Source organism: Haliaeetus albicilla, chromosome 12 (assembly GCF_947461875.1).
Source record: "Haliaeetus albicilla chromosome 12, bHalAlb1.1, whole genome shotgun sequence".
NCBI classification, from domain to species: Eukaryota; Metazoa; Chordata; class Aves; order Accipitriformes; family Accipitridae; genus Haliaeetus; species Haliaeetus albicilla.
The window spans coordinates 8,223,441-8,245,551 of NC_091494.1; the positions used below are offsets into that span (position 1 = coordinate 8,223,441).

Sequence of the window (22,111 nt, forward strand, 5' to 3'; positions counted from 1 at the left end):
CCCTACTGCCCAAACACTTGTCTAAACTGGCAATTTTTGAGACCTGAACTTCTCTGTCCAGCTCATTAGGTTAAGAGAAAGGCAACTGGGTAAACACTACTACTATGACTTTAGATTACACCAACATTCCCATCAGAATATACAAAGAAAAAGCAAAATCCTTTCCAAGATGCATTAAGCCATCTGCTTCTTAAAATCCTCAGACTCATTAGAATGAAAATATTCTCCAGATACAGTCAACATTTGGACTGTGTATGCACATTCTCCTAACAAGTATTTTTGGCTTTTTTTTTTTTTAAATTAAGCATTTGTTAGTTATGTTAGTCCAGGTCTAAGCAAGTCTATTAATTGCAATGACTTATAGAAGATAAACGTCTGTCAGTCCACTTTTCTAAACCGTATCTGGAATCTGAAGACTGCTTACAGATCTGAAGACTGCTTACAGACTGTAGTTCAATTCTTCACTGTCTATATTCTTCTTTTCTGCCAAATTCATCTCTCCTTTCTCCACTAGAAGGATTTAATGAACAAACCCACAGCAGGACATTTGTTAGTTGCAAACAGTATCTATCCCAGTCAGGGTGGGGGTGGGAGGCTATACAAAAATGTTCTCCAAAAAACTTGCAACAAATCCTTTGTCAGACAGGGACATGACTGATAGTTCAGATTTGATGATCAAGCAAACCCACTATGTGTTTAAATACATTACAGTGGCTACTTGAACATGCTGATGCCTTCTGCACTGAATGACAGTCCTTCCTCATTCTTTGCTCTCCTTCCAACTCATTCCATTTTTTGCAATGAAAGCAAGTCCTGCTGTATGTGAGAAAACATTCTGGGATTTGATACTGCCCGCATTATTAGTGTATAGTACATATGAATTACTATACCCCCCAAATGATTAAATATTCAAATTTTTAGTCTGCTTTAGCTTTTGAAACATGAATGGGAACAATGCATTTATCAGAAAGGCTTTTCTTAAACATTGTGCAAGTATATTCACTCAACTGTATCAGAAAAGACTTCAAATTTTAGAATATGGATATTTAATTGCATATTCCAACTTTTTCACAACAGATGCTTAATATTAAAATACAAGTTCAATCAAACTTCCAGTTTGTTGCAACACTTTTTAATTCTTCAGACTTACCAATAAATATGTTCATTTAACTTAAAAAACATAAATGGCACTAAGTTTCTCTAGATCTATAAGTAATCCATATTTTTGGAACAGCTGAGTTTCACGCGGATATGAGTCACTGTATTTTGAAATACAGAATTCACATACAAACTTCAAACATTCTGATCTCGAGATAAAGCAAGCTCATGAGTTCATAACACATAGCATGCAATGAAAAACTAAGCTTGTGGTTTGTAAGGTCAAACAACTAACTTCACACGAGCTAATTCTGTTGAGAGAATGAAGTCTTCCATATCTGCACCCTATAGAGAGGAGAGATGGGTTTGAGTTGTTATGCCATGTAAGGAACACAAGCTTCTCAAATACGAAGACAACATTCCATGAGAGGAACCCTAAAACAGCAGTTGTTTTACTATTAATTCTCAGTGGCTAAAAAAACCAACATTATTTTGGGCCTTTCACTCCACAGCTGACATACAGTGATTTTGTATAATCTAGCTTAGCTGCACAGGTATCACCCATATTAAGTGCTTGAGATCTTTTATGTAACATGACATTTTCCTGCTCTCTACAAATAAAAGCAAAAATTCATCACAAGAGGCAAAGGCTACAATGCTTAGACTTGGGCAGCTTTCACAAGCTAATGCATGCTATACAGCTTGAAAAGCTAATGCAATTGCTCAGTAAGACATGACACACTGAGATGACATCACACCTAGCATGTACTGAGGCCTGAGGACAAAGGCTGGATGTTTGCAGCCAACCCAGATACAATTACAATTCATGGGATCATCACTTCCAGAGAGTCTTTGTATTAACACCAGGACAGATTGGGAGCTTTGTCAACACGAACGCTTCTGTAGCTGCTGTAACAGAATGCAGCAAAAATAGTTTAGCCTACTAATAAACATACAAAATACAAAGAGAATAAAGCCCTGCACACCTGCCACTGGAACAATTTCAAAACCTATCAAATCATTTCGGAAAACCACAGCGTTTTAGAAGAATACACACAGAATCTCACTGTTCAGACATTCCATTGCATCCTCTGTAAGAGGGTCTACTTACATTTTACTAACAACTTTGCTTACCAAAAAAAGAAGCAAAAAATGACAGAAGATACCAGGAACACATACATTAAGACAGCTTTTCCTGGGTAGAGATTTGTCATCTAAGTATATCCTATCTAAGCTTTCTCATCCTTAACAATAAGGCTGTTTCACTTGCAATGTTATATAATCTTTATCCTGTTCTGTAAAGCTACAGCGTCACAATTTTTATGTTAGTAAGAGACTTTTAAATGAGGTATTTCTAAATTGCTCCAATATTGTTGAAATCGTGAAGTTCCTAAATTAAAACAACACATCTTGCTCACATTCCTAAGATTAGAACAACCTGTACACACACTTTGCTATGAGGTACTAGAGTAACCACATCTCCTTGTACACAACACAGCCATTTTATCATGGCCAAATGGTAGGAAAACACATTGAAACACCTATCTTCAGCATTATGACTTAAAATTACAATTACATGCTGATACTTCTTCATTTTCTTTAATTTCCAGATCATCTTAGATTGAAAAAGTGTTTTTTTCTTTTAAACTCCATATTGGCTGAATAAAATTCAACCATTTTTATTGCTTTTCTGTTTCTAAGTTTTTGCAAAATCTCCATCATTGACAGAACCTAGTTCTGTTCTTTTTACAGCAACTACAACTAAAACTTAGAAGTGTTGTTATGAAAATCAGCTATCTTCTCAGTCCCAAAATTTTTTGTCCATCCCCCCCTTACTTCCAAACAACAGAATGTCAAACTCCAGATCTTTTAAACAGCTTAATTGCTTTGAGAAGGCCAGCAAGAGACCATTCTAGCTCACACAAATCTTGGTAATGAAGTAAGTAAATCCTAATGTAACAAGACATTTCAGAGGGCTAATGCAGTCTTTTCAAGGTAAATACATTTGCAGCTATAACCACACATCAAGTAATTGATCTCAAATCATAGATGGCTTTCCCTCAGCAGACACCTTGATGCTACCAAGTTTATTTGAATTAAATAGCAGAATTAGTTGGTTTTTTTTTAAATAAAATCAAGTCCCACTGGTTAGGGATCATATACACATCCTACATGAACATTCAAAAAAATACTGAAGATTAAACTACACAATTAGCTATGATTTAGTACATATTATTTGCAATTGTTAGTCAATCATTCACTACTTATGAATTTTTCACCTGTGTCAGCCTGCCTTTAGATGAAAACTAAAAAAAACCCCCAGAATTAATACTAACAAAAAAAAAATAATCAGGAATTGAGAAGATATTCTTAAAGCTAAAGTTTAGCTTGATGACTGTAAGACACTAGTACTTACATCTCCTTAAAAGAGTATTAGTTGTGATTACACACTGCTTCCCATTATTAGTGGCCAAATTTTCCAAAGGCACCTTAAGATGCAAGTAGGCGTTTTCTACCACTAGGTACTTGAGTACCTGTGAAATCTACAGACTAAGAATCTTTAAAAGTCAGCAGACTGTCATCTGCCCTCCCCTCCCATTCTCTATAATAATTAAAGAAGAAAGCATGAAGGGTCGCTTTCAACTCAGGTTTTTTAAAACTTCAATAAAACTATTTCCCAGAAACCTCAAGTTACTGAAACCTCAAAACTTGGTATTTTCAAACATCCAGACATCATCATTTGCCCTGTTGTACAGACTGAATGAGTTATGGAACATATTACAATATTCTAACATTTCCAAGTTCAAGTAAAAATTGGCACTTTTACATATGAAATAACTGTCATTTCTTGAAGAACCTAACAGTTCGGTGATGCAGAGTTCTAAAAGAAAAGTGTATGCTGGGGCGGTGGGGGTGTTTAAAAGTAAAATTTAATATTGGGGGTAGGGAGAAAGCAAAGTGAATTTTACTCACCTCTACTGAAGTAGGGGAAATTTTCAACCTGCTTTTCCTTTTGAATTTTAAGATTGTATACAACATACTATTATCTTGCTCAATACATATAAACAGAAGAATATCTTTTATTCACTGGAGTTCAGTTAAACAGAGATCTTTAACTGTTTCTATACCACAGAAAGCAAGCTTGTATTAGCTTTAATTTTCTTACACTCTTCCTGAAGTCAAAGCCTGACATGCTCAGTTCAGTGAGAATACTTACTACAACTCATATATTTGGCAAGACACCAAGTTCAACTGACTAAAATAAACATATCTCTTTTAAACACAGAAAATTACTGCAATTCTACCCTCAAGTTTAATGACTGTCTTGACAACTACAGCCTATACAAGACAATCCCAGATGAAGCAGCATGCTTTGGTCAGACCCCTGGAGACGGCAAGAGCTTCATTATCCTGCACCTTTACAGGAGGTAGGTGAAAGAATCCCATAATCCTGTTCTGTGTAGGTTCTGCTAATATGCTTATCACTGCAGAACTGAATACCTTCAGGAGCGTATTAAAACAACACAACTAACAGGGTCATGGTTTTCCTCTCCCACACACTCTCCAGGGAATGAGGCAAGTGTAGCAGAGTATCTTGTTTTAGATTTGTTTATGTTATTAAATACAGCCATGTTAGAGAAGGAAGGGTCAAAGGCGTGTGCCTCACGGAACAAAAAGACCATAACAAACCACAACTCTATAGGTGCCTGTAAAATTCATTCTACAATCAGAAATTGTCCCAAACAAAAATAAATACAGTTCTCTGCACAAACAAGTTCTGCTGATTGCAGAAGGCTACCACAAAAGTAACCACAAGGAAATGTTTCTGTAAAGAGAATACAGAATGATTATGGACATTACTTTTGTCTTCACAACAGACATCCTCTTGGGCAGAGCAAAGCAGTTCCCCTCCTGTCACATCAGGCTTTTACAGACACACATGCAATGGTCTGCCACTTTGCACCTTCTACAGCCACTTTCTGTTCAAGTGCACATGGACTACAGCATGTTTTTAAGTGAACTGAAAGCCTAGATTATGGAACACTTTTTGCAATATACACATTCAGCAGCATCTGCAAGTGCCAATATTCATAAGATGGTGACCACAGCATAGTTACATAAGAATGAACAGGGACAGTATGTCAATGGCAATTCACTTGTGTAAAAATTGTTCCAAAACCCAAGAAGCCTGTAATTTGCAGCTTCATCTGGACAAATTCATTTGTTCAACCCAGGCCCACAGAATTATCTTGAAATTATTATGCATCTTTTAACTTTTTTACTTTAGATAAAGCTAAGGCAGAAAAGAACATTTTAAGGAAAAAAAAAATCCTGGAAAAGACTTAAGCAAATGCTGCTTTCATATAGGCACATAGAAGAGGCCAGTAATTTCAAAGTTTGTGAAATAATCTAACATACTTCTGTGTTTTACTTCCATGTCTCTATCTAGGTACACACATTTAAATCTCTTGCTGCTTAAATATCATTACCTTAGAAGAAGCCAGAACACATAAAACCAAAGTAGCAAAGGCACAAAATATCACTTCAAATGGTCACAAATGTGAATGCAGATGTGGTGTCATAGTTCTCACACACCTTATGGTCAAATTTTTACAGCCAGTCACTCTTTGAACTATTTAATCTACACAAAATGTCCCAATTGACAATTCTGGTATGTGAAAATGCACATTACCCTTGGAAAAATAGGTTTATCAGACTCTCTCATAAGTTGTCACAACCTCATCCACTCCCCTTACCAAATAGAAGGCAGCAGGCTACTTGTCATCCAGTATAACACAACTACACAGAATTAAAATACAAACTTTGAGCATAAAAGCAAAAAAGGCACTTCTCTGATAAAAACATAGTTATTGATCTTCACTGTGAAACAACATTTTATTTTCCAGGTCATCATCGTAATGCAGCATGCCATCTATCCATTCAAAGAAATTCACAGAAAAGACAAACACTCTTAACATTTTGTATGGACTCAAAGTAAAATCCACCTAATGTTAATGTACTGCTGCTCAAACACAACTCTTAAGTTAAAACTAAGCATGATTTAGCTAACAGCATAGCAAGTGACAGTTGTTTAAAGAGCAGCGTGTAGTCTCTGAAAATGAAAACTGTTGTTGAGGATCAACCCATTTAAGTGAGCGAAGGAACATTCCTTTGCCAATACTATTAACAGCAACAAATAAAGTTACAGATCATCCACACTGAAAATGGAGCAAAGAACACACCATCACCGAAGACTGACTTACTTATCAGGAAGCAGGTTGTAGAGCTGAGACTAGAATCCAGATTTTTACCATAGCACCTCACAGCAGTTGGATCAACCTATGTTGCTCCTCACACACAAAAAACCCACTGTGTGCTTGTACGCTTGTCTTGACAGTTGTCAGAGGATGGTTGTTTTAGAGCCCTCAGCCACAAGGGGTTCTCTTCTTTAATGCGTGCATTATACATGCACTCAAGCTGGCAATGGTTTATCTAATAAGCAGCTAGACACACGCGCTAAAGAGAAAGCTATTTTGCAAATCTGTCTCTCCAACACTCTTTCTTTACCAGCAGCACAGTATCTTATGTGCCTAAACTCCTGAAGGAAGTCCAGTTACTTGAAACAAATTATCAGCTCGTTCTAATCATCAAGAGTTAATGACCTACTTCTGCAACTATACAGACAAGTACATTCAGAAAGGTATCATCAACATTAGCGTCACAAAGCCAGAGTAGCAAGAAATGCCTTCTAATACGGCTAGAACTGAAGAAGTGGTTTTAAATAAGTTGCAACATGTCACTCTCTCCCTGGCATAACTTGAAAAAGAATTTTCCTAGCAGACCTGCTCTTGCCTTTATCACTTAGACAGTTACTCCACAGCATGCAAAGCCTGATGTCACTTCTGCTGTCACTCAGAAATCCAGCATGTTCTCCTCTTCATTCTCTTTACCTTCAGGAATTTACATCTTTCAAATGTTCAAATCACTCAGCCCCTCTTCCATCAAAGGCACTGTGCCCTTTCCCCCTCTCTGAGAACAACTCTCCTCTTTTCTGCCTTTTCTCTTTACAAAGTTGCTGTGCTCCAGACACATCTGCAGACACAAGGATTTTTCATTCTTACCCACTGCTAACAGAGGTCCTGCTGCTCTACTGCTCTTAAACCTGAGTACCACTCCAGCCACCACCCGCCAGGTTCCCAAGCTCTCCCCTCAGAGCAACACGTACGCAGCTGCCCTGACTGCTGCTTAAGTCACTGGCCTTCAGATTAGAGCCATTTAGATGGAACTTTGTCCCCCACACGCAAAATTTCAGTACCATGGAGTTCAACCAATGTTTACCATTAATAAGTTAAATACCACACTCTTACCACAGTTATTTCCTACTTCAAAAATTCAAGGAAGCCTGTGGTATTTTGAACACCACTGCACAGGAACGCTTCAATTTTTTTCTAATACCACTATACAAGTTCTGACAGAGCTTATGTTTCTGCCTTTCTGAATACACACTGAAGAAGCTACTGCAAGATCTGCAACCGTATTGAACTCTCTCTCGGGGGGGTTAAAAAAATTAGAGATCTGGGAGAAAGGAGAATACAGTCCAAACTAAATCTCAAGAAACCATGCACTAATTGCTCTACGGTACGTAATACACCAGGATGGCTTGTATGCATGAGATAACAGAAAAGAAACAAAACTTGTAAGGTCATTATTTTCATACCACACTTAAAGATCACAGCTGGAAGCAACAAATCAGTAATACACACTCTAACTGGTATGCTTGTTTCCAGCAAAGATCAACTGAGAACTATCCTGATCATATTAGCTTCAACTGTACTGAATACAGGCAGGCTGATACAAGATCTAAATGTTAGATATCCTCTCCTTACTATAATCAGTCATTTAATTTTCCAGCTGTCTTCTATCAGCTGGTGACAGGTCATTTTCACTTCTCCTACAGAGCTTGCAGCTGAAGAAATACAGTGGAATGCTTACTAAATCATAAACTATCGCATCTCTTAAAAATGGCATATTACCATTCATAGTCTAAAGAAAAAGAAAAAAAAATGGAACAAAGAGAAAAAAGCCCATACAACTTCAGGCAGGAATTCAGGGGTTTATAACCTTTCAAAAACCACATAAAGGCAAACAACCTGACAGTACTGAACAGTAGCCCACACTGAGGCATAACTAAAATAGTAGTTACTTCTGTTAATCAGCTTCTACTAACATTTGTTCCTATCCAGTTTTGCCCTCTCTTTTTTTAAATAAAACTATTTAAAGAACTGTCTCCATCTTTGTATCTTCCATTCTCCTGAAAGGAATTTGATCTTACAAGTACACAAACAAACTACTTCCAGTTAGTCTGGTCCAGTTGTCTCTCTTTAGCTGTAACTGTAACAAACCAGGCACTCACGTAGGCCCACTGGACTGATGCCGGCTCGGATATTCCACACAGGAGCGAACCCAAGTGCTGCTGCAGACTCAGCCAGCGCTTGGCAAGCAGCTCTCTGTTGGCAATGCTGGCTTCAGCAGTCTTCCATAGCACTCACTCATTCCTATGCCCTCTGTTGTGACGGTACAGCTGTTTTGTGCAGCCACGCAGTGAACCAGACTGGGAAATGATCCAGATTAACAATAACCCAGTAAAGAATTTTTACATGCCAGCCAGGTCCTTAATCCAGTAAACTCAATTTTGGCCACCTCACAAGGCACATAGCCTTTGCTGGTCTGCGAGCAACAGCAGTATTACAGAGCGCACAGAACAATAATACTTTGTTCTTCCTAGCAATCGTAATTTTTAATTCATGTTGAGGAATATCGACATGTCATCAATACACAGTATCACCTGGCATAACACAGAAAAAACACGTGCAGAGTCATTCTAGTCTGCATAAGTCTGACAGAATGAAGTTATTCTTTTTTGGGAACAAACTGTTGATCAACTCCATTAATAACATCTGATTTTACGAAGTTCCTTTGTAGACAGACTACCACGATGAATTTGGAAGTGCAACTTTATTTTCCAGAATAGAACACACTTTCTACACTACTCCCTTTTTTTTTTTCTCATTTCATTCATAAAAAGCTTTGACAAAAAAAAGCCAAAATCTTAGCATGCCCTGCACCCATCACCCCTCCACCCCCATCCCCCCAAGAAAAAAAAAAATATCAAGATTAGTAGTACATTCTCTTGCTTCTTGTAGCATAACAAAGGTCTCTGGCAAGGCCAAATACCACTACTCCAATTTTGACACAAAGTAAATCTCACTGGCAACACAAATCAAAGGCAACCATCACATACCAGCAAATCCTTGTTACAAAGTAGCCCTACTCTAAGTTAGTCGCTGAAAAACTAGTGAAGATGAAGAAACATACAAAAATTACCAGGTATCTTCCACTCTTTTACAAAAAACCTCCTGAACAGTTAACATGAGGAAGCATGCTGAGTAAAAGGAATATAATTCTTTTTATAAAACTTCTTTTAATTATCAAAGTGCAGGGAGAGCTCTTTTGAGGTCCACAACAGTCCCAGTTCAGAAACTGTTGTATCATTAACTCACATGAGTAACCCATGTCAAATAAGTGCAATTTCCTGTACATTAAAACCTCAGCATAAGCTAGTATTTATATTTGAAGCCCACCATTGTGGCTTTCAAGGATATTTCAGGAGCACTTCATACATTATGGAGGGGACAGAACAACTGCCTGCAAAGTCCTGAAGTACTGGTTACAGCCTTTCACACACAGCACAACTAAACTGTGGTGTCAGAAAGTAAGGTCTTATGTCTTCCAGACACAAAAATTTCCCCTGCTCCTTTTTGCGATATTCTTTCTCCAATTACAGACTTGGCATACAAAGAGAAGTTAAAATCCTAACTCCTCTAGTATTTTTTTTTTGTTTGCTTAATTTTGGTTTGCTAAATAAAACAACTAGGCAGTAGAAATTGAGAAGTTTAAGTTATATTTGAAAATAGTTACTTGAGTGCCTTTTTTTAAAACACCAAGTATGTCAAATTCAAGTTAGAAAAGTACATATTGTCAAGATAAAGCTCTGTATGCTTTTCTTTAGTCCTCGTATCCATATGCTGCAAGACAAAGGTCTTGACCTCACTACAGAATGTCTAGTGATCTAAAAAAAAAAATCTGTGGTTTGAACTGAACGCCTCATTCATTGTGTGGTTAGTTCTGTGTACAAATAACCTTTTTAAAAGGTTATCAGCTGTCTAGGCATTAGCGAGGAGTGCTTTTAATATTAAAGTCTTACACCTTTGAAGAACTATTGCATGTTCTAATACACTCACTTCCTGTATACACCCAACTTGTCAAAAGCTTCATAGGTAGTATCTTTTCATCGATTCTGGTTTAGAAGGGAAAATAAAGTCTTCTCCCATCAATTGCAGTTATCTGTAGACAGCAACCTTTTCAAGCCTTTCATAGCAGCTTCTAAGTCTGATTTAGCAGCAGGCTATTTTTCAGTGAAAGCAGAAGATACTTCTTTCCAACAAAGCAAGAGTATACTGGAGTCAGCCATACCAGCTGAATTGAATTGTTAATGTATGAAGGATACCACTGCACATCAGAGCCCAGTATATGTTTGGGGCAAAATCTGCTCCCACTCAGAGCTGGCACAAACCCCATTCTACCTGCAAGTGCTACTTGAGGACACAGAATTTCAATAGTAGTCTTGTGTACAGGTGGAGAGATATTAATATCCAGTTTCTCTCTGAAGAGACTATACAGAAAATATAAGATGCTTACAGCAATCCAAATCAGTCCTTTCTCCTGCAGTAACAAGGAAAAGATTGAATAATTCTAACATACCCTTTGGAATACTATGACAAAAGTCTGATAAGGTACGAAACTGAAACTACAAGTTGCATGGAAAGACACTTACCTAAAAACACACTCTTCTAGGTAAGGCCACTGTTTTGATACCACTTCAAAAAACATGCAGAACAGGACCAGGATAAATACAAATACTTTGTAAAGGACACTGGTTTACTGAACTTGATTAATTGGAATACTGCTGTTAAATAAAAAGGAAACCCGAGAAAAACAGAAACAAGACTCCAGAACGGAGACACTGCTGTTGGCATAACAAAACGGGAATGTGAAGGTACACAGCCTGAACAAGTTCAATAATTAGACAGTTCTCAGGAATAAGCAGCAATGTTTCTGACAGGGATGACTCCACCCTGAAGTGCCTCTTTTAAAATAATCTGATTAACCATTTAAATTCCAATATGGGTCACTACCAGAAATCACGAAGGACAGACTTGGACAAAGCTTGCCTGTCACTTTAAGAAACAGAAGAGCTACAGAGTAAAATATATCTTGCTTTCATTTCAAGCACTGCTCAGTATCACAGGTAGACCACTCCTAGGATGCTGCAGCAAATGCTTAACTTTGACAGTTCTACATATTCATACTGCAGACAATCAGAAAATCATCTCAGTGAGAAATTCCAGGGCAGGCTTCTAATCAAGCTGTGGAATTTAGTCTAGGAAACTCATGGAGATCCACACAGTTCCTAAGCATACATTCTCCCTCAGCTCTCCAGGAGAACGTTTCCTCTTTCCTCTGCCTTCTCTCTCTAGACTGGAAGAAAGAAAGAGATCCATTGTGAAGATCAGAGCAACTTAGTTATCGGGGCTCTTTTCAGACTTAGTGCAGAAGCTACTGGAAGCTTCCTTCCCTAGCAGTTTTTTTTCTCCATCCAGTAACTTTAGCATCTGTACACACTGCTAGACAGCTTTCATTTTAGGTAAAATATTGAGGTACCCAAACAGAACCACAAAGAAAAAAGTGATTACTGAGCTTTGTACTTACTCTTCCCCTTAACAGAATTCTTGAGCATCCAAACGCACAATCTACTGTAAGCTCTTGTCGAGTAAGGGAAATATCCTGGCTTGATAAGTATTGTAGGGGTTAAATTGGCTAAAAGAAGCAAACAGCTAAAGTTACATATTTGCACTACAGATCTAGAGCACTAAGATAACAGCTTCTGATGCAGAGGGTGAATCTCCCCAAGAAAACATATTTACCAACAACTTTATAGCCTTACCAGCTTTTACTTGCTAATACCACCATTTGAAGTTCCAGTTCCCACAGTACCTGCAGATCCACTGAAGCACAGTAAACAACACTTATGCTCTTCTAGTTTACAGTACCTACAGAAAAAGACCTGGAGGGAATTAGGAGTCAGAGCCAAGAAGCTCAATTCAGGGGAAGGGGAGGGGAAGAAGAATAAATCACTTTTGTCATACTTTGAGTTCTAACACTTGTGTCAAAAAACTAGGAGAGAAGTCCAGAGGTCAGCTTTCTCTTTTTGGCTCTGCCACCTGCTGCCCATTTGCTTCAAGAGAGCCACCTCTGTATCTCAGGTTGCCCTCTCCCATTTAATTTTAACACAGGGGGAAAATAGCCCCCTACCTCTAAGAGCCAAAAATTAGCGAACATTGGAAAGCACCAAGCTGCTCACGGACAACTGTGAAACAGAAGTTTCAAGAAGCCTGGACACAGCCTTTTTTCAAAGCAGAAGTCTCAGCTCTAAGGTTTGAAACAGCTCTTTTCCTGTTCTTTTTGCCAGTTTGTGTGCCATAATTCTAATGGCATGCCAAAGACCTCTTGACCTTCAGGGCAAGTGACTGTAATAGCAGATTGCAGACACTGTTTCCTCATTAATACATAAAAATGCCAAGAGTGACCTAAGCCTGTTTCTTGCTTACTTAGACACACCTCAACCAAAGGCCTACAAGTGGGCATACTTCTTTGCAAGTTAAGAAGGAATTACTATCGAAAATAGCTACGACAAAAGCAGCCTCAAAAGTAAATATACACTACAGCACAACTCCAAGGCACCAAAAACTTCAGGCCTTACTACTGGCTTCCCTGTTAGCTGTCACTTGACAAAGAATTCAACTGGCAACTGAGGGTGCACAATCACCAAACCTTTTATTTTACTCTTTAGAGAGAGACTGATGAAATAGATCATGTTGTAGGGAAAGAAACAGCCAGACTTCTCAGCAATGAAATGCTCTCTACTGAATAAAAAAAACCCAACCAAACAAAAAAAACCAACAAAAACTTTTAAAGGAAGTCACTTGATAGGTTATGTCTAAAAACAAGGACACCAAAGCATCTTGCTTATTTTACCATATAGAACATCTTACAAGTATATACAAGTGTCTGGTAAAACAAACACCTGTCCCATGACCACAAAACTGATTTCTCATGACAATTAACTGTGGAACCTGAAAGATCCTCTTAACAAGTCTCCTTTAATTTCATAAAGTTATTTTAAGGCAAGTAAGGATCTGATCAAGATTATTAGATTTGCCGGGTTTGCATGCATATTTTCATCATTCAGTACTCAAATATTTACACTTACATGCATGTTTCTACCTTCACACTATCTGTTTGGAACTTTCACCCTTTTACAGGAAGAAGATGAAAAAAGCTCTAGAGCTTACCTTCCTCAAACCCAAATGTACTACCCCTATTTTCACCCAACCAAAATTTTTCAATAGTCTTAAGCTGAATCTCAATACGGCATTTAAATTCGTTTATAACGACAACCAGTCCAGTAAAAATGAACCTCCAGCGCTTTCCTGTAGACGACTCACAGATGCCAATATATTCAAATCCTTCGGCAAGTGTAAGCCCTAAACTTTTAAAAACACAGAGGATTTTCACCACGGCACACAACACTGAACGTTTTATTCTGCTTCCCTCCCACTCGTTTAAAACAAACAAACAAACCCCAACGAATTTAAGGGGCGAGGGCGGGGGACGACGACACGACACCAAACCCCAAAGCCAGAAATGAGAAATGCCAAAACAAACCGCGGGTAGAGGCCCCTCAGATTCGACAAGGCTGCTCCTACCCCCTTCAGAAGTTTAAACGCTACCGCTACGACAGAACAACTACTCGGCAGGAGACCAGAGGCACTGTTTTATCCCTCCACCACGGCGAGAACGAAAAGTTTCCCCGTCCTTCTCGCCGCCGCTCAGCCTCAGGGGCTGACCCCCCACGGGGGGAAGGCCCGCCGCCACCCAGGCCCGCCCGTGCGGCGTTTCCCCGCCCGGGTCAGGGCGGGCCGTCCGGCTCCAGGCCGCGGCGGTGTGGCGCACTCAGTAAAGCGCTCGCCCTCCGCCTCCCTCCCGGGCTTCCCACCTCTCGGGGCAGGGAGGAAAACGCTCCCGGCCGCCTCGCCGAAAGGCCGCAGGGACGGGGGGGGAGGCAGGCAGGCAGGGATAGAGGGCCCCCCTCCGCTCTCCCCGTCGCCCTTCCGCTGCCCCGGGGGATGGCCCCGCGGCGGGGAGCCGGCCCGGGGACTCTCTCCCCGCTGCCCCGGGCCCGGCCGCCCTTTGTTCCGGCTCGCGGCTCCCGGCCCCGAAGCAGGCGGCGGGCCGGCCCGCGTCCTTCCCCCGCGCCCGCCGCCGCGGCTCCCCCGGAGAAGCCCCCCCCGCCTTGGCGGGGAGGAGAGGCCGGAGGGGGGGACCCGCTCCCTAACTTTTCTTACGGTGGCGGCGGAGACGGGGGGGGGGGGGGGAAGGAAACACAGACCCATGGGGGGGAGCGGGCCCAGGCGCCTCGGCAGCCCCCCCCTCCCCTCCGGCCCCCCGCGGCGGGCGGAGGGGCCCTGGTCCCGTCCCCGTCCCCCCCCCGGTGCTGAGTCACCCCCGCGGCGGCGGCTGCGCCCCCTCCCCGCGCCCCGCAGACAATGGCGAGGGCGGGCCGTGCCCGGGCCCTCCCCCGCCGCCCCCGGCCCCCGCACCGTGATGTTGCAGTGGATGGTGAGCGGCGGCGGCGGCTGCGGGCTGGAACCCGGCGGCGGCGGCAGGAGCACGAACTGGCAGTGGAGCTCGTCCAGCTTCCAGGAGACGATGCGGAAGCGCTCGTGGTCCTTGTCGAAGATGGACTCGAGGAACTTCAGCTCGGCCTTGAGCCCTGACACCGACATCCTGGCCTCATCTCCGGGCCCGGGCCTGCGCCGCCTCAGCCCGCTCTTACTGCTGCTGCCGCCGCCTCCCTCCGCCTCAGCCCGGCCCGACCCTGGCCCCGGCCGCGCCTGCGGGGCGGAAGATGGCGGGAGGGCGGAGGGGGGGCCGGGGCAGCCCCAGCCGGCGGGGGGGGGGGGGGGGGGAGGGGGGAACGGACGGGGACGGACAGCGAGCGCGGCGGCAGCCCCCTTTGTACCAGCCTCCTGCACCTACTCGCTCGCTTAAAAGGGCAACAGCGCAGCCCGCTCCCCCTTCCTTTCCCTTCCCCTTCCTCCCCGGCGGGCTGGGCCAGGCCCGCCAGCCGCCCCGCCCTCGCCCTGCCCTCCTCCCGCTAAGCCGGCCCCGCTCCCGGGACACACGCACGGCAGGGCCGGGCCGGCCCCCCGCTCCTCCCCCCCGGGGCCGCCCGCCTTCCACGCGACCGCCCCAGCGCCCTCGGTCAGCGCCGCGACGGCCCCCCGCTGCCTGCCCGCCTGCCCCAACCCCTGCCCGGGCGCTGCCCCTTCTGCTAGCCCGGCTCGGAGCCCTCCGCCCCAACCCTGCTCCCGGCCAGCCGGGTGCCGAAACGCGGGGACCTGCTTCTTACCCGTGTTTCTCCCTTCTCTTCTACTGCTCAGCCCCGTCGAAGGGCACGCGGTCCGCTTTTCTCGCCGCGCTTTTATTTTGCCGAGGAAAAACTGCAGCTTGGGTTTTGCGCTTGTCATCTCGGAGTCCTTGTCAGTCCTCCAGGACTCCTAGACGTCCGCCGACATAAACCAAGGAATTCCTGTCCCGACACTTCTGACGGATCGGTACAAATAGAACCTGGTGTTGACCTCTGCAGGCTGGAAAGCAGCAATACAGAGGCCGAGGAAAAGTGCTAGTGTCGCGTTTAAGTTCCCCTGTAATCGTTTGTACAACGTTTCACCTCCAAAAAAAAAGCACCAGGAAGCATGAAAGCAGAGTAAAGTGAATACTTGCTACATCCAGGGATCAAGAGATGCTGCCTCCGTTTCTGTCAGCTTCCTGACACCGGAAAAATCATGTCTGCACCTTTATTTGTCCCCTTCCATCTCGGTTTTTTTCTCTAGACAGTTGACAGATCTTTGGGACACAGATCAGCTCTCGCATAGCATAAAGAGGTTACTGTGATAGAGGTAATGTTGTCGCTATTGTTGCAAAGCGTCCTTCTTGTTTCCCAACCAGCTTTTAATTAATGCAGTACACACACGCATACACACAAACCTGGAATAAGTAATTGCCTTTTCTTTTTTTTTACATTGATATTTTATATAAATCTTCAAATCCAGAGAAGCTGGCAGCACTTCACAAACCACAAGCTGAATCTTGTCAAGTGGTGAGAATTCTAATCTTGATCCAGAAAAACAGTTATGCACATGCCCAACTCCAAACATATGGCAGTCTTACTGATTTGCGGGCTTGAAATCTCCTATCCCTCCAGCAAAGAGAGCTGCAAAGAACACACTTTGCTACAAAAGAAGCCAGGAAGGATTGACACTGGTTAAATACTCTGAATGAAAGATACCAGAAAGTCCAGAGTTAAAAGACCTGTTTTCTTCAGATATCATTGAAAGAGTCCTGTTATACCGTGTGTGCAACTCAGCTTTCCTAGAAGGGCTGAACTGTGTGTTGCCTCAGACTGTATGGCCCTGCAAAGTGAAGAGAGTGGATATGACGGTTGTCTGTTGATGCATCAACAGGCAAGGTGAAGACCTTTGAGAGATAAGGAAAGGTTTAAGTATAAGGGTGAATTAGCTATAAATAAACAGCAGAAAATGATGGCTATACCTATTAGAAAGGGAGAGCCTGGAAGCGCATTTCTATGGGAACATCAGAGACAAAACTAAACAAATCAGACTGTCAGGTGTTAGATGATGTGATGCATGAAAGAGCAGAGGAATTAATTTGATGACTCAGCCCCATTTCCCTCATACGATAGGATTTTGGCCTAGAATGGCTCACTGCAGCAGATAGGTGGGTAGGCTTAGCAAGTTCAAACTGCACATTTCGTCATACCTTACCAGAACTGCCTCTATCACTACCTCTGGTCTTCCGTTCTCCTTGTCTTCCCATCTGCCTTCCCTCTCCTCTGCACTGGCTGTGACAGACCACCTTTTTTGGCAGCTGCACAGCCGGGAAGTGCGTATGTGCTGGCTGGGGGGATGCCTCGCCTGCACTAGCTGGCAAGCTGGTGGAAGGCATGAGAACCTCTCTCAGGCACCCAGTGATCCAAACATCATGGTGTCTCCCGACCATCCAACAGGCCAGACAAATTGCTTAATCAGCCAAGCGTGTCCTGCAAGCCAAATATTGTTTAAGTCTGGTCTAGAACTTTCCTCAGCTCTTTCAGTCTGCCTTTTTGTTGCAGGCTTCAAGAAGCAACATGCAGCTGCACAGCCACCACTCCTCTAAATTCTGGTGCACTTCTCTGTATTTAGTAGGCATTGTGCAAGCTGTGATGTTGCCTGTGAATTCATTTCTGTGATAAGACCTTGAGAACACATTGGGGCTGCCTCGCTCTCTGGAATACAGAGGCTGCTTCAGAGGTGTAAAGAGTTGTTTGTCATGTCTGACTCATTCCTGTTCCTTCCTTCAGGGACTTGCCATGGGGCTTTGACATGAATCTCACATTGGTCACAAGATGACTCAGGAAATCCTGAGTCTCCCAAAAACCAAAATGAGGAATACCTGACATCTCTGTGTAATAAACGATTTTAATCCTGGTAAAGACCCTCAGAAGCATTGTATCAGATTCTAGTAATTACAGATGCTCTTACGTTCCCTTGATCTATATTGCCCGTAAACACCTTTTTTTTCTACCTTTCTTCCTGCACGTACATCTTCAACATCATGGAACCTCTTTCTATCTATCATACAGCTAGATTTCTGCTTCCAGGGATCTGAACTTTGGCCAAACCTCTCTGTTATGAAGATAACACACCTTCATAACCTTCTTTGTTTCTTTCCCTCCCTTTCATTGAAATATAACACGTTTTGTAAGAGTCCTCGACTGAAACCATCAGACAAAACAGCAGATTCCTCATCAATTTCTTGGGTAGAACCAGCAAGAAAAAAAGAAGGCAAACACTTTAGACCAAAATTTTCCTTCCCGTTAGCATTTACTGCCAGTCCTGTCTCCAACATATCAGCTAGGCATGTCCCTGGTGAGACAGAAAGCTCAAAAAAAAAAAAAAAAAAAAAAGCAAGGAACTGAAGAAAAGGTGAGTTCAGGACGAGCCATTAAGAAGGAAATGAACAAAGATGTAGGATGGGCGGGCTTTGATGAAAGCAAGAGTTGTTTGGGGCTTAAAGAAAGCATGTTCCAGAGCACAGATTAACTTCTGTTTATATTAGTCCTGTTCCTATGAATGCCTTTTCCAGGTCTGCTGTATTTCCAGCTTTACCCCTGAGTGAAGCTCCTGTATGTTCAGTTGAGTGTTTGTGCCTATTGATTTGTTTCCCTGAGAATAGTTTATGGTTTTGTTTTTTGACCTCACTTCTCTCATTTACAGCCTAGCCCTTAGAAAGGGTCTTTCTCTTTAATTCTGATGTCACTTTCCTGAGAGAAATGGCAGGCACCAAAGAAGGGAGCTGCCATTTTAGAAATAAGGAAGGCCCGGATCTTTGGTAACCCTGAACCTCGTAGAAGGAGAAAGAAAAGGATAAAGTTAATGAGATGGGAGGAAGTATAAAGTGGTTTTAGTGATGGATGATGCAGTTTGATAATAGCAGATCCTGGGGTAAAACAGGCACTTAAGCTTTTTCACAGGTAGTAGCAGAACCTGAGACTAGAAAAGACAAATAATACCTGATATCCATAAAGAGAACGATAAGGCAGGAACCTTACTTGAAACCTTGGACAAAGGCAGAATTATTCAAGAGGAGCCTGCTTTTCCAAGATACAATCCAAACCATCTTGCTTACCAAAGCCAGGCTTTCACATCAGCTTCTGAGCTCACAGCATCAAAGAAGTCATTGCTTCAACAATTAAGCCACTTTCAAAGCATTTTAGAAAAAAAAACATACATCAGTGCATAAAAGCTGATGAAATGGCTGGAGAACGCAGTTTCAAGAAGCACAGCATGCAGTGGACATTGGATTGCTTAGTCCCTCAAATACTTATTTTACTTTTAAAGGCTTTAACAGTTAAGGAATGGCATTTCAAAACCAACCTATCCCAGAGCAGCGTTGGACAAATAGTGGTACTGTTGCCCAGCTGTTCAGGGATAGGGCTCGGGGGGGGGGTCTGCAGGCACTCAAATTCTATGGCCATGACTTTAACATAAAAAAAATTTTTTTTTTTTTAAAAACTAGCCTGGCTTTACCCAGGATGGTCCGAGAGTAGTTTTCAGTTACAGTCCTTCCAAGTCCATTCCTGTGGCTCTCAGCAATGGAGTCAGATAGGTCCCTTCTTTAGGGTGTTTTTACACAGCCACTGAAGAGGGTTTGTAATCCTATACAGGAAACAGCAATAACCTTTTGGTGAAGATTTCAATTACTGTTTGTGGATTTGTAGTCCTGGCTATATTTATATATTACTGAACAGTGTATATTTCAGAACAGTCAAAAGCTGAATAGTGTCTGCAAAGCAAAGTTAATGATATATTTTTATTCCACATGAAAGTTGAGGGAATTAATTTATTAGCAGAAAGGTGCCACAGGAACCAAAGACATGTTAATCACAGTCTTGCAATGCTGCAGATGGGGATTAGAATCCATTGTATTAACACATCAGAAACCAAACTCCTTGAGTGTACTTTAAAAAGCACAGTGAGGGAACATGCCTAGTGTTCTCCTTTATGGCTTACATAGCTGCTTAAAAACAGATGAACAGCACATCTATGAAAGCAATAAGGAACCATGCAGGCATATCTGAGGCATGCCATTTAATAAAATAACAGAACAAGCTAGAGAAAAAGGAAAATATGATCTCTTTTTTCCAAACCCAGCTGAGTGAGAGAAGAGGTAGCTACGTGGAGCACGATAACACACCTTCCTTTCCAAGTACTCACAGTGCTGAGACGCAATGTTAATCACAGCTGAATGTGCAGCTCCTTTATCCCCTTTCTTTTTTCCTATTTTGATAGGCAGTGAAATAGCTAACGATGTCTATATTTAAAATATCAGCACAGGGCATCTGAGTTGGCTAGCACTGAGATGAACTGGGCACGTCAGAGTTATTGTTTCAGATTCTGCAAGCACAGTCAGACATCACCATGTCAGCCTGGAAAACAAATCAAATGCATCTCAGCAACCATACCATCCAGGGTTTCTCAATTACGCTTATTAATATTTATAGATAAGTTTAGATTTTGGGGAACAAAGCAGTGCGTATGAAAATACTCGCCCTGTTCAAACCCTCAACAGAATGTCTAAAGTGCTGCACAAACACTAACGCTACCAGTATCACACCAAACCAGGCATAAGATGCAACCTCATTTTATAGGTGGGGAAAGTCAGGTACAATTTTTGGACACAGTGTTATTGCAGAACTGGGTGTATAGACAATCTTAGAACCCGATCATGGTCTAGCACTGCAGTAACTCAGCTAACTTAATTTCTGACCCAGACTTGGAAGAGACTATCAAAGTTACACAGCGAGCTGGTGTCAGTGCTGGGATTTGTCCTGCTTACACTGTTTGTCAACAGAGCCCAGCTGTCTAAGAAGAGGAAAAACACCTTGAGTCTGGGGCCAGCTCTGCAGAGGCCCTGTTCACAGCCTTTTTGTAGACTGAAACAGTCACAACTCCACTGTGTCTAGCCATGTGCCGTCCTACCCTAACACCCTCCTTGCTTGAGGGGAGCAGGCAAAAGTGCCATTGGAGCTGTCAGAGCCCATACATGGGGTGTTGTCCATCCCTCTGTGCTGAGAATGCTCTCAGGGGACACGGAACAGAAGGATGGAAGGAGGCTCAGGGGCCGCAGTCCCTGGAGAAGCAGCATGAAAGGTGGCACATCCATTTGAGATGATGCTGAAGGTTTTATGTGAATCAGGTAATCTCAGATCTTAAGTTACTTCCTAGTGCACATCATAAGCAGTTTTTTTTCTCACTATCACCACAACAGGACGGGCTGTGCTTTACCAAGATATCACACAGTACTCACAGGAATTGAAAAATTGGTGAGCTAGATCAGTGATTTTTTTCAATCATTCTTCGATTTGGAGGTCACAGGGGTCCATAGACCACAAGTCAAGGTCTTCCAAGCTCTGGTATGGGATTTTTTTTTTTTTTTTTTTACATATTTTGCATCTAGTAACTTTTAAACATCAAACACAAAATCGAGTTTGGTAGATACAGCACTGAAAAGAACTGTGAAATACATCTGGAAACTAACCCATGTACCTTTATAGTTGAAAGAACAGAAAAGATAAGCCTTTTTTCCATTATAAAGATGACTTGAAGTATGAGGAGTTGCCTGAGAAAAAGCCACAGAAAATGGCAGTCTTAAAGAATCAAATACAAGACCAAGCCTCAGAAAAGAATGATCCCACCAATTACCATTCTGTAAATCTGACTCTTTTCCTGCTAGAAACAAATTCTAAGTACAAAAAGGCCACTAAAACAGATGAAAGATAACAGACTCACAAGCAGTTATATTTGCCCTGGAGTTCATAAGGAAGGGAACCTCCTATGGATTTACAACATAAGTGAGTAAAAGGGAAGTGGCAGAAGCAACATACTTGGTTTTAAACAAACATTTGAGAGACTGAATCACAAACCTCTGAATATAACATTAATTCACATCTCTTGACATAACAACACCCACATAGCTTGAGAAGGCTTAAGAATTGTGAACAAGGAATATAAATAGCAAATTACTGAGCAGGGAAAGGTACTTAGTGTGTTTGAAGTGGATCATGGTAGTGCTGTGTTAGAGTTGAGATCAAGACTTTCATAGTGACCTAGAAAACTGAAATTATCAGATGACAGAGAGGCATTTTTAATAACAAAGAGAACAAGGAAATAATCCTAAGAGGTGCAGAAAAATCAGAAACGGTAGAAAA

The 22,111-nt window shown here is 42.2% G+C and overlaps 1 protein-coding gene and 2 long non-coding RNA genes across 5 annotated transcripts in view; all 3 read right to left on the minus strand.

Annotated features, from left to right (window-relative positions):
* UBE2Q2 (ubiquitin conjugating enzyme E2 Q2) overlaps positions 1–15,383 on the minus strand; it is a 54,071-nt gene extending 38,688 nt beyond the window's left edge. Inside the window, exon 1 of one of the 3 annotated variants that reach the window (XM_069797914.1) lies at positions 14,880–15,383. In XM_069797914.1, the coding sequence (XP_069654015.1) occupies positions 14,880–15,065 (186 nt within the window). In that variant the 5' untranslated portion in view covers positions 15,066–15,383. The remainder of the gene's footprint in view (positions 1–14,879) is intronic. The other 2 variants (XM_069797915.1, XM_069797912.1) reach the window with 2 other exon arrangements.
* Positions 277–13,938, minus strand: LOC138688000 (uncharacterized). Its single transcript, XR_011327030.1, has 3 exons — positions 12,164–13,938; positions 11,929–12,036; positions 277–11,697 (listed from the first exon to the last, which is right to left on the minus strand). It is a non-coding gene; the product is annotated as an uncharacterized lncRNA (long non-coding RNA).
* A 2,194-nt stretch (positions 15,384–17,577) lies between the features above and the next one.
* Positions 17,578–20,776, minus strand: LOC138688001 (uncharacterized). Its single transcript, XR_011327031.1, has 3 exons — positions 20,118–20,776; positions 19,431–19,559; positions 17,578–19,100 (listed from the first exon to the last, which is right to left on the minus strand). It is a non-coding gene; the product is annotated as an uncharacterized lncRNA (long non-coding RNA).
* Positions 20,777–22,111: the final 1,335 nt, after the last annotated feature.